At 46.6% G+C, this 17,202-nt stretch overlaps 1 protein-coding gene across 1 annotated transcript in view; it reads left to right on the top strand.

Moving 5' to 3' along the window:
- Positions 1-17,202, top strand: part of LOC122068955 (dual specificity protein phosphatase 1-like) — an 81,888-nt gene that overhangs the window by 48,538 nt on the left and 16,148 nt on the right. Inside the window, exon 5 of the mRNA XM_042632863.1 lies at positions 1,170-1,315. Coding sequence (XP_042488797.1) covers positions 1,170-1,315 — 146 coding nt within the window. The remainder of the gene's footprint in view (positions 1-1,169; positions 1,316-17,202) is intronic.

Below are 17,202 nucleotides of genomic sequence, written 5' to 3' on the forward strand. Positions count from 1 at the left end.
CAGCATAGGTGGCTGCACACCACAAACCAGAGAACTTTAGACGACTCTCAAACTGGATATCAAGGACAAGGAAAGTACTGGTTACAACTCTGATCCCATGTAACGAAAACAGGACCTGAAACCAGTACCTGCGATTATGAAGAGAGAGAATAATGCTGCTCTGTCTATTTATAGGAGACAATAAGCTTTTAGTACGAATTCTACCTAGGGTCAAAGTACAATTACATAGGAAATAAAATAAGACTTAAACTAAGACTCAATTACTAATTAAACTAACTCATAATACGACAGGGACAAACCCCCTTATCGTGACAGCCACTGACAACTAATGTACTGCAGGGTACATATCTTAACACATTTTATTATGCCTCTTATTTTGATGTTTGAGCTTTGAACCTTGGGAGTTGCTTGACCTCTAAGGCTGCAGGTAAGGGCCTTTTGTCTTCAGCGGAAAGCCTTAAAACATGTTCTAAAAAGTGGTTTAAACCATGTGAAGGTGATAAACTAAAAGTTTCCTTAATTGCAATAGCAGAGTGTTATACTTCAGTGATGGTATAACTTATTAGATATCACCATATATAGATTACCAAATCTGCTATGTGTCTATGCTTTATGGAAAGACTTGGTGGAACAGCATGGAACTAATGAACCATAAGCAGTTGGATTGGGTAATAGGACTGTTGAGTTAGGTTAGTTCTCATTGTGAAATAAACTTGAAGGATAATGCTCTATTTTCATTTATCACACACACCACCACCCCCCCACCACCCCCCCCCCCCCCCCAAAAAAAAAAAAAAATTAAAGAAAAAAAAAAAAAAAAAGAAAAGAATATTGACTTATTATAGTTTGCAGTAAATTTGATTATGCTGAATTTTCATGATTTGATGAAATAAGCATTACTTGGTTCTAATTTGACTCAAAAGGCATCTACCACCAAAAAAAAAAAGGGGGGGGGGATTTAAAGGTCCTTTGTTTGAGCATAGTTGTCTGAAACTCAACATCAATTCAGTAGAATGCATACTATGAATTTTGGAAACATCAATAATGAATAATAGTCAAGTCTATATCTTGGACATTAGCATTTGCTTTGAAAGTTTACCTTAGTCTGTCTTACAGTTTCACATTTATTTGGGATAAGGCTTAGTTTGAGTTGAGTTGCTCTCTTACAGTGTCACAGTTGTTGTTTCTTATTTGATGAAAAAGAATCATTTGAGCTTATCAGAAGCTCTGGAACTTGTTAGGAGTAAGCGACCACAAGCAGCTCCAAATTCTGGTTTTATGTTGCAAATACAGAACTTTGAGAAATCCCTTAAAGGTATGTTATATTTGATACTAAAACTTTCTTTTACTTTATAGCCCTTTCAGTTATCTGTTTGATCTTTTTAGAGAGCTCAAGTTTCTTATTCCTTTTATTTTTTGGGATGAATAAGAAATTAAATACTAAAGAAAAGAGAAACGAGTAAAACTTACCAGGCCCTGACTTTGCAAAGAGAGGGAGTCAAGGGGCCAAAACAAATAGAAGGGGGAAAGCCCTCAAGCATCAACAATCAACCTATCTCTAGGGGTGTTGGCACAACGAGAGTTAGTTGGAGAAATCTTGGATCTGACATAATAAAGGATGGCGCTCAAATATGTTTGTTATTAGTCACGTATAGTTTTGTATCTTAAATCTTAAACATCTTCATTCATAATTTGAGCTTTTAATAAATAACTCTTATCCACCTTGTACACTTTTGCACTCCATATGGGTGTTGATGAGGCAAAATATGTCCCCTTCCTCAGCACGGCTGAAGCGTGTATGCAAACCTGAACAGGACTGACCCACTACCTCGGCAGCACGGCCCTCCATCAGGCCGTGCTGCAGCCTCGGCCCTCCATCAGGCCGTGCTGCCGCCTCGGCCCTCCATCAGGCCGTGCTGTCACCTCGGCCCTCCATCAGGCCGTTCTACCACCTCAGCACCTCAGCCCTCCATCAGGCCGTGCTGCCACCTAGGCCCTCCATGAGGCTGTGCTGCCACCTCGGCCCTCCATCAGGCCGTGCTTCCACCTCGGCCCTCCATCAAGCCGTGCTTCCACCTCGGCCCTCCATTAGGTCGTGCTGCCACCTCGGCCCTCCATCAGGCAGTGCTACTAGTCACCTCGGCTCGACCAACCTGCCACCTCGGCTCGGCACAATTAAGTAATGCACCCAGAAACGTGCACACATCCACTCCTACATTCAAGGGACGTGATCCCTGATCATGGGGGCAGGACTATCCACTACACGTCATCAGAGGCGTCCACCCCTTTCACGACTTGTACCTCTGAGATCAATGGAGAATATTCCCAGAATATGCCCTAGAACCTGGAATATTCTCAGAATCACAGTGCCACTCCCCTCAAGGACTCTACGCCTGAACTGGACTCTCTACAAACGCCCCTCCTCTCTCCATCAGCAGCCTATAAATACCAAGGTAAGCCTCCATCATAGGGGATCGATCAATCACTTCTTTTACTGGAAAAGCTCTCTTGAGCATCCGCTATGGAAAGATCTGACTTAGGCATCGGAGAGTCTCCTGTCGGGTCAGCCCGGCTCTCCTCTGTCTTCTCTTCTGTGCAGGTCGGCCAAAGCACCAGGAATTGCAGGGAAGATCATCCGGTAAATTTTTTCTGCATCAGATTGGTGCCGTCCGTGGGAATCGGTTACAAAAAGTCACCTTGGACCAATGCAATTAAGGAGTGAGAAGGTCGTTTCTTCTACGACAACACGAGTAAGATCCACCCGCGAGTTACCACTTGGAAATCTCCATTCACCACCAATGGCAGAGCAGGAGAATGTCCTAGCAGAGACCCCTCCACAAGGACCCCAGCAAACAAGGTCTGATGCGCAAGTTGCCCAGGGAGAAGGGGATTAGCGCGAGCAGAACCCTCAACTATCTCGCAATGTCCCCGGGTAACTCACCCAAACATGGAAGAGCAGATGCAGAGCTTGCAGTTATAGGTGTTAGTGACAAACGCACTGGTGCGAGACTTCATACGTCAGTTTGGTTCGGCACTTCCAGTGCCACGGACTAGTTCAACTCAGCCGCCTAGGCTGGTTCCGAGTAGACAACTCAACGATGAATCTCCTGACAATAGTGTCACCCCTCAATCAATAACAAGGAGGGGGTCGGCCAGAACGTCACATACTGTTCACTCGGTACCACCCTGCTCTCCTACCGAGGGGTGCAAGCAAGGTCCCGTTCCAGCCCAGAATGGGAGAGCTCGTCGTTCCACGCGTCACCGGAGCCCAGAGACATGATGTCCATAGATCCCCACCCCGGGTAGGAAGACGATAGCAGTCGCCTCAAAGACTTACTAGATGCGTGCGTCTACATAGAGATGAACGAGAATTCTTAGAGGACAGCTTAGCGAGATCAACCCCATGGGGGTCAGGACTCGCCCACCTGGCCGACCAGAGGCGCACCACGGCAAGGTCAGGATCGGCCTGGTGGTCACCAAGGCCGAGGAAGAAACCCCAGAAGAGGTGAAAGGGCACGACGATCCCCTGATCACCGAGCCGACGTGAGAAGGGATGACCTTGAGAGCCGCATCCAGCGCCTCAGTGGGTAAGTAGAAGGAATGCAGAGGCAAAGGCACCCGACCGACATAACTCTGGCCCATAATGCACTATCTGACGAACTGATAGTCGTCGAGCTGCCTCCAAATTTTGTGATACCTGTCTTCAATGGATATGACGGCACCACAGATCCCTATGATCATTTGTTGTATTACAGTTCGGCCATGATGGTTCATGGTAGGTCAGACGCCGTTCTCTATCGAGCCTTCGCAGCCTCATTAAAAGGAGCAGCGTTGGTATGGATGTCGAACTTGTGGCCACGGTCCATCCGCAGCTATGAAGAGCTGACAAGAGCATTCCTCACACGTTTCCAAGCAAGTATGAAGCAGAAGCAAACTACACAAAACGTGATGAACATGAGGCAGGGAGCGAGAGAGACTATAAAAGAGTTCCTTGCCCGATTCACCAAGGCGACACTGGAGGTAAAAAAACCTACCGGAAGGAGTGGCATATACCACGTTGTGCAACGGGGTAATGCACCCTGATCTGGTCCAGTCTCTGGCCCTTGACTTGCTAGAAACAATGCCCGAGTTGTTAAGACGATGCAATCAATACGCCAACATGGAGGAAAACCTGGCCGTTAGAGGGATAGGTGATCAGTCGGAGAAGGAGAAGAAAAGGACTCTGAGACCTAGGGATGATTCTCGTGAGCCGAAGAACAGAACAGATCGGCCACTTGACACTGATGAACCCGAGCGATATGAACTTGATCATTCCCGAATAAACCTGCTCTTAGAAATCCAAGATCAGAAGTATTTTCGCTGGCCCAGGCCAATAACAGCTAAACCAGAGGAGAGGAAGCTCAACCGGTATTGCCGATACCACCGAGACTATGGACATGACACTGAAGACTGCAAGTCTCTGAAAAGGGAAATTGATAAGCTCATTAAGGCTGGATACCTCAACAGGTATTTGAAGTAGAAATATGGTGGGAACTGACCCGAGCCGAGGAGAGATGTCGCCAGGCCGAGCTGAGATAGGGCTGAGCCGTCCAAGGAACCAGCCACGGACCGAGTTGACGCTTGCGATAACCAGCCCGTGGGTCTAGCTATTCTAACAATCATGGGCGGACCCACTACGGAATCAGTCAGAAAAGCTAAAGCCCACGCGCGGTTCGTATGCATCACGGAACAACCTGTCAAAGCCCTCAGAACGGATCCACTCATTATGTTCTCTGACAGAGATCTGGAAGAGTTGAACTGGCCTCACAACGACGCTGTCGTAGTTCAATTAGTGGTGACAAACCACCCCTTCCACAGGGTCCTAGTGGACACAGGAGCCTCCGTTGACCTCATGTCCTACGAGGCTTCACAAAACTAGGGCTTGGCACTGGGACCCTAAAGCCAGCTCTAGGACCCTTGTACGGATTTTCAGGCACACCAGCAGAGCTGGAAGGAGTTGTAGACTTGCCCGTAACCATCGGATAGGGAGCTCAGATAGCCACTACCATGGTTTTTTTTATGGTTGCCAAGATCGCCTCACCCTACAACGCAATCCTTGGCCGACCTGGTCTCAATGGCCTTGGGGCGATTGTGTCCACTAAGCACATGAAAGTCAAATTCCCCGCCAGCAATGGAGTTGGTGAATGCAAGTCCAGCCAGAAGGAATCCCGGGAATGCTATACAAACTTCATAAAATCTATCAAGAAACCATGCTCGGGTCTTGCATGTACGGTAGAAATTGTTGATTGTCGAGATGAAAGCCTCCTGACTCGAGCCGAGCCAGTAGAACAGCTGATTATTGTCCCAATCACTGAGGCCAGTAGACACTTTTATCAGTAGCCAGTTTTATCAGTAGATTGCATTGAAATCCCATCGATTGGGTGTTAGTCTTATAGATTTTATATTGTCAGCACCTTAGCTTCCATATCTCAGTTATTCAATTTTATTCACGGAGCAGATTAGATTCTATTTCAAAGCAATGTACTTGTCCCAAGTGCATACCACACATCAATATACTATGAAGCTTCTCCCAAAGATTTGGCTCTTCTAAGGAAACAAAGACCTTAACAACTAAGGCATAAAGACAAGGCTACAACTCGGCAGCATGTAAGATCGAGCTATAGCTTTGCATCATCTAAGACCGAGCTCAAGCTCGGCACTATCAAGGCTAGACCTTAGTTTGGCAACTCAAGCCCTTACGCATTAAGGCACGCAAACCCGAGCCCCGGCTCGGCACATCAAGCCCTTACGCATTAAGGCACGCAAGCTCGAGCTCTGGCTAGGCACATCAGGCCCTTACGCATTAAGGCATTCAAGCCCAAGCCCAAGCCCAAGCCCGAGCCCGAGCCCCGACTTGGCACCTTAAGACCTTACGCACTAAGGCATTCAAGCCCGAGCCCCGGCTCGGCACCTCAAGCCCTTATGCACTAAGGCATGCAAGCCCAAGCCCAAGCCCAGCTCGGCACCTCAAGCCCTTATGCACTAAGGCATGTAAGCCTGAGCCCGGCTCGACACCTCAAGCCCTTGCGCATTAAGGCATGTAAGCCTGAGCCCCAGCTCGACACCTCAAGCCCTTACGCATTGAGGCACACAAGCCCGAGCCCCGGCTTGGCACATCAAGCCCTTACGCATTAAGGCACGTAAGCCCGAGCTCCGGCTCGGCACATCAAGCCCTTACGCATTAAGGCATTTAAGCCCGAGCCCTGGCTCGGCACCTTAAGACCTTTCGCACTAAGGCACGTAAGCCCGAGCCCTGGCTCGGCACATCAAGCCCTTACGCATTAAGGCATTCAAGCCATAGCCTCGGCACGGCACCTCAAGCCCTTACTCATTAAGGCACGCAAGCCAGAGCACGGCTTAACACCTCAAGCCCTTACGCATTAAGGTGCGCAAGCCCGAGCCCCAGCTCGACACATCAAGCCCTTACGCATTAAGGCATTCAAGCCCAAGCCCGAGCCCCGGCTCGGCACCTTAAGCCCTTACGCACTAAGGTATGCAAGCTCGAGCCCCAACTCGGCACCTCAAGCCCTTACGCATTAAGGCACGCAAGCCCAAGCTCAAGCCGCGGCTCGGCACATCAAGCTCGAGCTCCGGCTCGGCACATCAAGCCCTTACGCATTAAGGCATTTAAGCCCGAGCCCCGGCTTGGCACCTTAAGCCCTTACGCACTAAGGCATGCAAGCCGAGCCCCAGCTTGGCACCTCAAGCCCTTACGCATTAAGGCACGCAAGCTCGAGCCCCGGCTCGGCACATCAAGGCCTTACGCATTAAGATACGCAAGCCCAAGCCCGAGCTTGGCTCGGCAGATCAAGCCCTTACGTATTAAGGCATTCAAGCCCGAGCCCCAGCTCGGCATCTTAAGCCCTTACGCACTAAGGCACACAAGCTCGAGCCCCGACTCGGCACATCAAGCCCTTACGCATTAAGGCATTCAAGCCCAAGCCCTGGTTTGGCACCTCAAGCCCTTACTCATTAAGGCGCGCAAGCCCGAGCCCCAGCTCGGCACATTAAGCATTTATGCATTAAGGCATTCAAGCTCGAGCCCTTGGATCGACACCTTAAGCCCTTACGCACTAAGGCACGTAAGCTCGAGCCCCGGCTCGGCACATCAAGCCCTTACGCATTAAGGTATGCAAGTTCGAGCCCCAACTTGGCACCTCAAGCCCTTACGCACTAAGGTATGCAAGCCCGAGCCTCAGCTCGGCACCTCAAGCTCTTACGCATTAAGGCACGCAAGCCAAAACACGAATCAACACTTCAATACCTTACGCATTAATTCATGTAAGCCCAAGCCCCGGCTTGGCACTTCAAGACCTTACGCATTAAGCCATGTAAGCCCGAGCACGGCTCGGCACCTCAAGACCTTACGCAATAAAGTATGCAAGCCCCAGCCCCGACTCGGCACCACAAAAGACCTTAACGCAAGGCACATCAAGAGATCGAGCCCCAACTCAGCACCCTTATGACTAATCCCAGGCTTGGCACCTCAAGAGCTCATAAGCTAGATATGGAAGATTAATTCCGAGCTCAGATAGGGAACGGAGCCACACTCAGACAGCTGTACTGGTCTTTATTCTTCCAAAAGTTACTCATTTCGAGCTGGCTCAAAGTACAAGAAAATAAAGAAAGAAGCACAAGAATGTTGAGAGATGACATCAAAACAAATTTTCCATTCATCAAAAAAAGGGGAAAAAGCCCTCAAAGTACATCACTCCCGAAGGAGACATCTACATAAAAAAAAATATATATATATATATATAAGGCTAATCTCGGGGGGCTTATCCATGGGCTTAGCGCTTCACTTGGCTATCCTTCGAGTCGGATCACCTCTTCATCAACGTCGATCGAGCCGCAGAGCTGCACCAAAGTAGCAGGGACGGGAACGCGCTACTCATAGTCCGTCAGATCCTAGCTTGGCATCTTACTTGGGATGAGCCGGATGGCATCGTCCGAGTCGACCTGAAACGAAGCAATGTTAATGTCAACCAACTTCTGACAGGCCTAAGGGTTCAGCCACCTCTTTGACCTCCAGCTCGGCCCGGTGTTGCCTTTCCAGCTCGCTAACCCTAGCTATGAGCTCCTCCTCCTCCTTGCAAGCGCCCTGAGTCTCAGATAACTCATCCTAGAGAGCATCATTCTCTTTCATCAAGTTGCTGTTGGCATTGAGCTGCTTAGCAACCTCCTGTTCCAACTCTCCAGTTATCAACCCGACATCATTAGCATGGACCTCCTCAGATCGGGACATTTTCTTCTCAACCTCCAGTTGGCCTGTGATCTTGTGCGGCTCCCCATGAAGGCGCTTGGCCTCCTTCGCCTTTGAACAAGCGACAACCACGTCCTCGAACCGTTGAGCAACCTCGGCTGAGAAAGTGAAGTAGCCCGTTTCACATCGAATTAAATGCTCTAGCAGATCGATTTGAACTGCTAGAGCGGGGGGCTGGTGATGAGGCAAAATATGTCCCCTTCCTCAGCACGACTGAAGCGTGTATGCAAACCTGAACAAGACTGACCCACTACCTCGGCCCTCCATCAGGTTATGCTGCCACCTTGGCCCTCCATCAGGCTGTGCTGCCGCCTCGGCCCTCCATCAGGCTATGCTGCCGCCTCGGCCCTCCATCAGGCCGTGCTGCCACCTCGGCCCTCCATCAGGCCGTGCTGATGCCTCGGCCCTCCATCAGTCCGTGCTACCGCCTCGGCCCTCCATTAGTCCGTGCTACCACCTCGGCCCTCCATTTGGCTGTGCTGCTACCTCGGCCCTCCAACAGGCTGTGCTGCCACCTCAGCCCTCCATCAAGCCGTTCTACCACCTCGGCCCTCATCAGGCCGTGCTGCCACCTTGGCCCTCCATCAAGTCGTGCTGCCACCTCGGCATCTCATCAGGCCGTGATGTCGCTTCGGTCCTCCATCAGGCCATGCTTTCACCTCAGCCCTCCATCAGGTCGTGCTGCCACCTCGGCCCTCCATTAGGCCGTCCTACCAGTCACCTCGGCTTGACCAACCTGTCACCTCGGCTCGGCATAGTTAAGTAATGCACCCAGAAACGTGCACACATCCACTCCTACATTCAAGGGACGTGATCCCTGATCATGGGGGCAGGACTATCCACTACACGTCATCAGAGGCGTCCACCCCTTTCACGACTTGTACCTCTAAGATCAATGGAGAATATTCCCAGAATATGCCCTAGAACCTGGAATATTCTCAGAATCACAGTGCCACTCCCCTCAAGGACTCTACGCCTAAATTGGACTCTCTACAAACGCCCCTCCTCTCTCCATCAGCAGCCTATAAATACCAAGGTAAGCCTCCATCATGAGGGATCGATCAATCACTTCTTTTACTGCAAAAGCTCTCTTGAGCATCTGCTGTGGAAAGATCTGACTTAGGCATCGGAGAGTCCCCTGTCGGGTCAGCCTGGCTCTCCCCTATCATCTCTTCTGTGCAGGTCGGCCAAAGCACCAGGAACTGTAGAGAAGATCATCTGGTCAATTTTTGCCGCATCAGGTGTATATGGTGTCTTCTTATATATTTATTTATTTATTTTTGACTGTTAAAAGGTCAGGCCTTCTTATTTAGGCAAGGTAGTCAATGCAAAAAAGGGGGAAACAAATGTATAATTTGGGAAAGAGCACAAGAAATTTTTTGTTTGAACCACATACAAGAATTGTAAATTATGAAATTCGGAAGACGGCGTACCCGGTGCACGAGGCTCCCGTATGTGTGAGGTCAGGGCTCCCACATATGATTTGACAAAATTCACAAAATCAGTAGGTTATCTCAAATTATCCTGGATTTACAATCACTATGATAGATTAGTATCTGTGACAAGATCAGAGATAATAAACCAGTAGTTGAACAAGGAGGAGGAGAAGAAGAAAGAGAAGAACCGAGACTGTGGAGTCACAGTATCGTGTTCTCTAGTCTCCCCGTGCCTTTATTTATATAGTCAGCAGCTAACAAGAGAAAAAGGGAACTAAGTCCTAGAATTCTAACCCAACTAGGAAATGGAATATAATCCAAACAAGGAACGAAAATAACTCAAATAACTCCGAACCCAATCGTGAACTCGAGAGGAACTTAACACCCAAGCCATGTGAGGGACACATGCCCTTTGTACCCCACGGTACAATGGACCCATTTTAATTTTCTTAACACAGTAACACTCAAGCTGTAGCCTAAAATTCACCCATGTCCAGCTTGGAACACCCTTTTCTGAAGACAAGGCCAAACAAGGGCTTAGTAAAAAAATCACCATGTTGGTCAGTAGAAGCAAAAAAAGGAGTGACAATTAACTTCTTGACAATATTTCAAACAAAATGATAGTCCACTTCAATGTTCTTGGTTCTCTCATGAAACACTAGATTGCTCGTACTATAGTTGGCCGCTTGATTATCGCAAAAAATCTTCATGGGTTGAGTGATTGGAAGACACAACCCATGAAGTAATGACTTTAACCACATCAGCTTGGCTTCAATATGAGCCATGGCTCGACCCTCAGCCTCTGCAGTCGATCATGCAACTGTATGTTTTTTTTTTTGCGCTGGCAAGCGACAAGATTACCACCCACAGAAGTACAATATCCCTTGGTTGAATGCTTGTCGCCATCAGTGCCTTCCCCGTCAGCATTAGAGAAGCCTACTATATTAGCATTCTGATGGGGACGATAGACGAGCTCTTCCCTAGAGCCCCTTTTAAATACTTCAGGATACGGTAGGCTCCCTCCTAATGGACCTTCTTTGGAGACTGCATGAATTGACTGACAACACCAACAACAAATGATATGTCCGGTCTAGTGACAATGAGGTAGACAAGTTTTCCTACTAATCTCCTATACCGGTGCTTGTCTTCAAAGCATTTACTATCAGTAGAACCAAACTTTTGATGCAGATCCATAGGAGTAATCAATAGGTTTTGAACCCTCTAAACCTGCCTCAGACAAAAGCTCGAGAACATATTTTCTTTGAAACAGACTAATCCCTTTCTTACGCTAAAGAACTTCAATGCCCAGGAAATACTTGAGAGAACCCAATTATTTCATCTGAAAGTGTTGATGAAGATAATATTTCAATTCAGTAATACCAAAGTGATCATTGCCAGATATAATAATATCATTCACATAAACAACAATAACAAGAATCTTGGACTTCTTGCACTGGGCAAACATAGGATGATTTGAGTAGCCTTGTGAAAAATCACAATGAACAATAAAATTAAACTTGTACTATGGAGGCACCTGCGGATTCTGGAATTCTTCTGGCTGAGAAGTCCTCCCCCTCTGGGGCCTTTTCTACGGTATTATTGGGGACCACTCCTAGAGAACCGAACTTGCTTGAACCTTCCTCTACCTTGGGCCCATCCTCTCCCTCCAACACTATGACTCCCCTTTCCCCTTCTGGGCCTCCCCTTTCCTCCCATCCTGGGCCTCTCCTCTCCACCCATCTTGGGTTCACTACTCAAGCCGTGCTCCCTGTTGAAGATCTTTCTCTTCGGCCCACCCATTCGGGTCAACCAAACTTCTCGGACCCTCATTTTCCCAACCCGAGAACTATTAACTGATGCGGATCTAGGTTCCAAAACTCGGAATCGGATCGTTTAGGGCCCATAAGGATGACTAAACATCTCAATTTAATGATTGAGGGGCAATATTGTAAATTCAGGAACATTCAAGCACTTAAAAGAGGGGAAAATAAATAATAGGGTCAAACTGAAATAAAAATTAAAAAAAGGAGGGGTATTCTGGAATTAGTAAAGGAATGAGGGAAATATTTGAACAAAAGTTTAAGGAAAGAGGGGGTTAATTGTAAATAGAACAAATTAGGTTACTTAAGAATAGAAGAAAAGTCATCTTCTACCTTAGGTCACGTTAGGGAGAAAAACCAGCAGTAAGGAGGCTTCAGATCAATGGAACTCCTTCGATAGGCCTCGGTTTGGCCTGAACTTCCAAACGAAGGCAGGCAACCTTGTGGCCTCTTGATTCTGACAGACAGGTACCCTAAATAGCAAGCAAACGAAGAACGGTAGCCCTTGTGATTCAGATCTGGCGGTAATGGGAGAATCAGAACCTACAACTGGTTGACCCGCTCTCGACAGAGGATGGTTTAGGGAAGAAACTCCAGGATTCTGATCGCCTATGAGAAACCTGCTCTCGACCCAAACCTTAAGGTCAATCGAGTGGAATTAAGACCTCCGCGAAGACTTCTCTCAGCTTTGGTAGTATCGCCCAAAACAGTAGATTGAAATAAAACCCAGAAAAATAATGAAGAAGAAGAAATAAGAGGAAGCAAGAATGGAAAAAGAAGATATGAGAAGAGAACCTCAGAGAGGGAGAACAAGCTTAACGGCAGCCATAACATTCATTCAAATCTTCAATTCTTCAAAAAAACTGAATTGCTCCATCGATTACATGTCCAATATAAAGGAAAAAAATCAAAACAATTAATGGAAACTATTTGAAAGGAAACTACTCTAAAATTAGAAGCTAACTAATTCCAAAAGAAATTGTTTCTAAAACAAAAGGAAATCAAATCAAAAGATATTTTTTCTAAATCCATCGCCCAACTGCATCAATAAACCTTCTTCACCCGACATGGTATCCTCCAAACCTCCTTCGACTAAGTCCAAGCATAGTTGTCCTTCCCATCCTAAGCCTGTTAAACTGCCTCGCCATTGCCCAGAGAAGCCTCGTTTGGCGGCTACTCGCTCTTACTATAGGCGCCTGAGCTGCCTAAGCATACTTTTTCGGATCAAAACTTCTTTCTGCTAAGTCTTCTTGTCACACCCCGTTCACACAGAATCGGACCGGTGACCGAGTTAACTCCAGTTAACCCAAATCTACCAGGATCATCTGATATAGTACCCCACCACAGCATACCCACATCTAAGATAAGTGTTCAAAAGTTCAACGAAAGACTTAATTTACCTGTAAATATCCCCAATATACTTGATACCACCGCCCACCTGGTGGTCGAACTTAGCCAAATAATTGAGATTTCGATGGAATTCGACTCTCGGCATGTATCTCTCTTGATACGGGATATATAATACGTATACACTTTAGGATACAGCTACATACCAGCATTACCCGTACATGGCCTTATGATACGTGCATGTACACGGCTTAGGTACACCTGTCTCCTCTGGCACTGACTCGGACTAGGCTGGCCAACCTGTGTTCAAAGTTACCCTTGCCATCATGGTCCATAGGGAACCCGCCTTAACCCTCTCTGGTTCGGTTCTTGCATGGTTAAACCGGGTCAACCGTATAAGTAAACCAGGTTTTAAAAGTAGGGTGTCACATTTACCCCCCCTTTTTGAAAATTTCTACCTCGAAATTGGCGTACCTGGTTATTCGGAAAGATGAGGGTACTTGGCTTGGATTTCATCTTCTTTCTCCCAAGATGCTTCTTTAAGTGAATGGTTAGCCCATCGCACGTTTACAAAGGAAATGAAGCGGTTGCGAAGGGTTTTCACTTTTCGGTCCAAGATTTCAGCTGGCTGTTCTTTATAGGTCATATCAACTTCTAGATATTCTAGTTCCACGGGTAACACATGTGGTGGATCATGAATGTATCGCTTCAGCATGGATACATGGAATACATTATGAACATTTTCGAGCGAAGGTGGAAGAGCAAGCATGTAGGCTACTGAGCCAACCAGAGTCAAAATCTCAAATGGACCAATGTATCTCGGGCCCAACTTACCCTTTCTATGGAACCTATGCAACCCTTTAGGAGGAGAAATCTTGAGAAACACCTTTTCTCCTGCTTAAAACTCAATGTCTTTCCTGCGGGTGTCTGCATAGCTCTTTTGACGTGACTGAGCTGTCTTAATCCTTTCTCGAATAACATCGACCTTGTCACATGTCATCTGTATCATTTCAGGTCCTAACATTCGGCGTTTGCCTACCTCATTCCAATACAGAGGAGTTCTACACTTCCTACCATATAATGCCTCATATGGAGCCATCCCAATTGTAGCTTGATAACTGTTGTTGTAGGCAAACTCCATAAGGGGTATATATTCTTCCCAACTACCACACATTTCCCTTACACATACCCTAAGTATGTCTTCTAATATTTGTATGGTTCGCTCTGACTGACCATCAGTCTATGGGTGGAAAGCAGTACTCAAGTTCACTTGTGATCCCAAAGCATGCTTGAAACTTTTCCAAAATCTGGAAGTGAGACTTGGGTCCCTATCTGACACAATGCTCACTGGCACTCCATGCAAGCGCACTATGTTATCCATATGAAGTTGTGCTAACTTAGCCATAGAGAATTTGGTCTTGATGGGAATGAAATGAGCAGTCTTAGTAAGCCGATCAACTATCACCCAAATAGCATCCATCCCCTTAGGTGTGCGTGGTAGTCCAGTGACAAAGTCCATCGTAATCCTATCCCACTTCCAGTCTGGTATTGGGAGTGACTGAAGAGTCACATAAGGTCGATGCCTCTCAGCTTTTACTTTTTGGCATGTAAGGCAAGTCGCCACATATAGGGCTATTGTGGTTTTCATGCTTGGCCACCAGTAGTTTTGTCTGAGGTCTTTATACATCTTTGTACTTCCTGGGTGGAGTGAGTACTCAGAGCTATGTGCTTCCTGCACTATCTTGTCTTGTATCTCCAAATAATGGGCACACACAACCTACCTCGAAACAATAATGCCACGTCGCTGGCTAAAACGAAGTCAGGGTTATTCATTGTTTGCTCCTGAATCTTAATTCTAATCCGTTGCAACTCAGGATCCAAAGGTTATTTCATTATCGCCTCTTGCCTAATAGACGGGTGCACCTGTAGAGCTGCCAAGGATACAATTAACCATTTAATGTCTTCTGGTTGATGTTCAAGCTCTAAGGTTGCTCCTTCATATAAGAGGGTTTCATCCATTAGCATCGCCTCTTGTACGAGTTTCGAGCTGACTGCTAAGTATGAGAGTGACACAGTCTGTGCCTTTCGACTTAACGCATCTGCCATTACATTAGCCTTGCCAGGATGATACTGAATGTCACAGTTATAATCCTTCATGACCTCGAGCCATCTCCTCTGCCTCATATTCAAATCTCTTTGGGTGAAAAAGTACTTAAGGCTTTTGTGATCACTATATATCTCGCAATATCTTTAGGGCAAAAATGACTGCGACTAGTTCCAAGTCATGAGTGGGGTAGTTCTTCTCATATTCCTTTAGTTGTCGAGATGCATACGCTATCACCTTACCGCGTTGCATGAGAACACAACCCAACCCGACCTTAGAAGTATCAGTGTAGACTGTCATTCCACCTGTGCCTTCAGGGATGGTCAACACAGGGGCTAACACCAACCTTTTCTTCAATTCCTGAAAACTCTTCTCACATTCCTCTGTCCATTCAAATTTTACCCCCTTTTTGGTTAACTTAGTCATTGGTGCTGAGGTCCGAGCAAAATTCTCAATGAAGCGCCGGTAATACCCAGCTAAACCCAAGAAACTTCTAATTTCTGTAACATTCTTGGGGTTTTCCCACTCTACCACTGCTTTCACCTTATCAGGATCCACCTTGATTCCATCCTTAGACACTATGTGTCCCAGGAATCCAACTTGCTTAAGCCAAAATTCACTTACTGTATTTGGCAAACAATTGTTGTTCTTTCAGCCTCTGTAATACCATCCTCAGGTGTTGAGTGTGCTCCTCTTCTGTCTTAGAGTAGATCAAGATGTCATCAATAAAAATAATTACCCATTTATCCAAGACATCATGAATTACTCGATTCATTAAATCCATAAATGCTGTCGGTGCATTGGTTAACCCAAAAGATAACACTAGGAACTCATAGTGACCATACTGAGTCCTGAAAGCTGTCTTGGGTATGTCACCGCTCTTTATCTTGAGCTGATAATAGCCTGATCTAAGGTCTATCTTTGAAAATACATTTGCACCTTGTAGTTGGTCAAACAAATCAATGCGTGGCAATGGATACCGGTTCTTAATGGTTAGTTTATTCAATTCCCGCTAATCGATGCACATACGCAAGCTGCCATCCTTCTTCTTGACAAACAATACTGGGGCACCCCAAGGTGAAACACTTGGGCGAATAAACCCCTTCTCTAATAATTCTTGCAACTGCATCTGTAACTCCCTCAATTCGGCTGGTGCCATCCTGTATGAAGCTTTTGACACCGGAGCTGCTCCAGGAATCAAGTCTATGGAAAATTCTAACTCTATCAGGCGGTAGATGCATCAGATCATCTGGAAAGACGTCGGGGAATTCTTTAACCACCTCTACCTCTTCTAGAGGTGTAACCTTTGCATCAACATCAAGTATCGATGCTAAGTAGCCCTGACATCCACTTTCCAACAACTTTACCGCTTGAAGAGCGGAGATAAGGACCTTTCTAGCCCGTTTTATTTTATCTACTTGGTATATCAGTTCTTTCCCTTCATCATTTGTCATCCTAATTAATTTTGCACACATCACATTTGCTCGATGGGCCGACAACCAATCCATGCCCAGTATAACATCAAAATTCAGCATGTTGAATTTGATGAGTTGTGCATTCAATTTCTTTCCACTGATTTCCACTGGGCACGGCCCGTACACCTCCTTTAACTGTGTAACTTTGCCTGTAGGCATACTAACAATCATCTAATGATCTAGTGTCCTGGGCGACATACCAAGTTTCTCAGCAAATCTCTTAGATATGAATGAATGTGTAGCTCCTGAATCAAACAAGACATAGGCTGGTATACCCGATATAGGTAGAACACCTAGTGCAACAATGCATATAAGTATAGCAGGTCATTAAAATTCAGCATAAAGAAAATCTTAAATTAAAATGTACCTGCTACCACTTCCATGCTGGCCTCAGCTTCCTCAGCTGATAAGGCATACATTCTTCCTTGCGGTTGATTCCCCCGAGTTAAGGGAGGTCTGTACACCGAGGGCTGACTGGATAGTAAGGCTGGTTTGACTCAACAATCTTTGGCATAATGCCCATAAGAGTGGCAATTAAAGTAGCGGATCTGTGATGCCGAAACTGGGGCAGGGCCCCTTTGTACTTGACCTGATGTAGATGGGGGACGGGGTGGCCTTGTGACTGTAGGCACCGTACTAGTGTTCGGACGAAAAGATGTAGAGCCCAGACCACCAGCTGGTCAAGGAAGGTAGCCAGATGGCCTATAGGGCTGTCTAT

Source organism: Macadamia integrifolia, unplaced genomic scaffold (genome assembly GCF_013358625.1).
Source record: "Macadamia integrifolia cultivar HAES 741 unplaced genomic scaffold, SCU_Mint_v3 scaffold495, whole genome shotgun sequence".
NCBI lineage: Eukaryota > Viridiplantae > Streptophyta > Magnoliopsida > Proteales > Proteaceae > Macadamia > Macadamia integrifolia.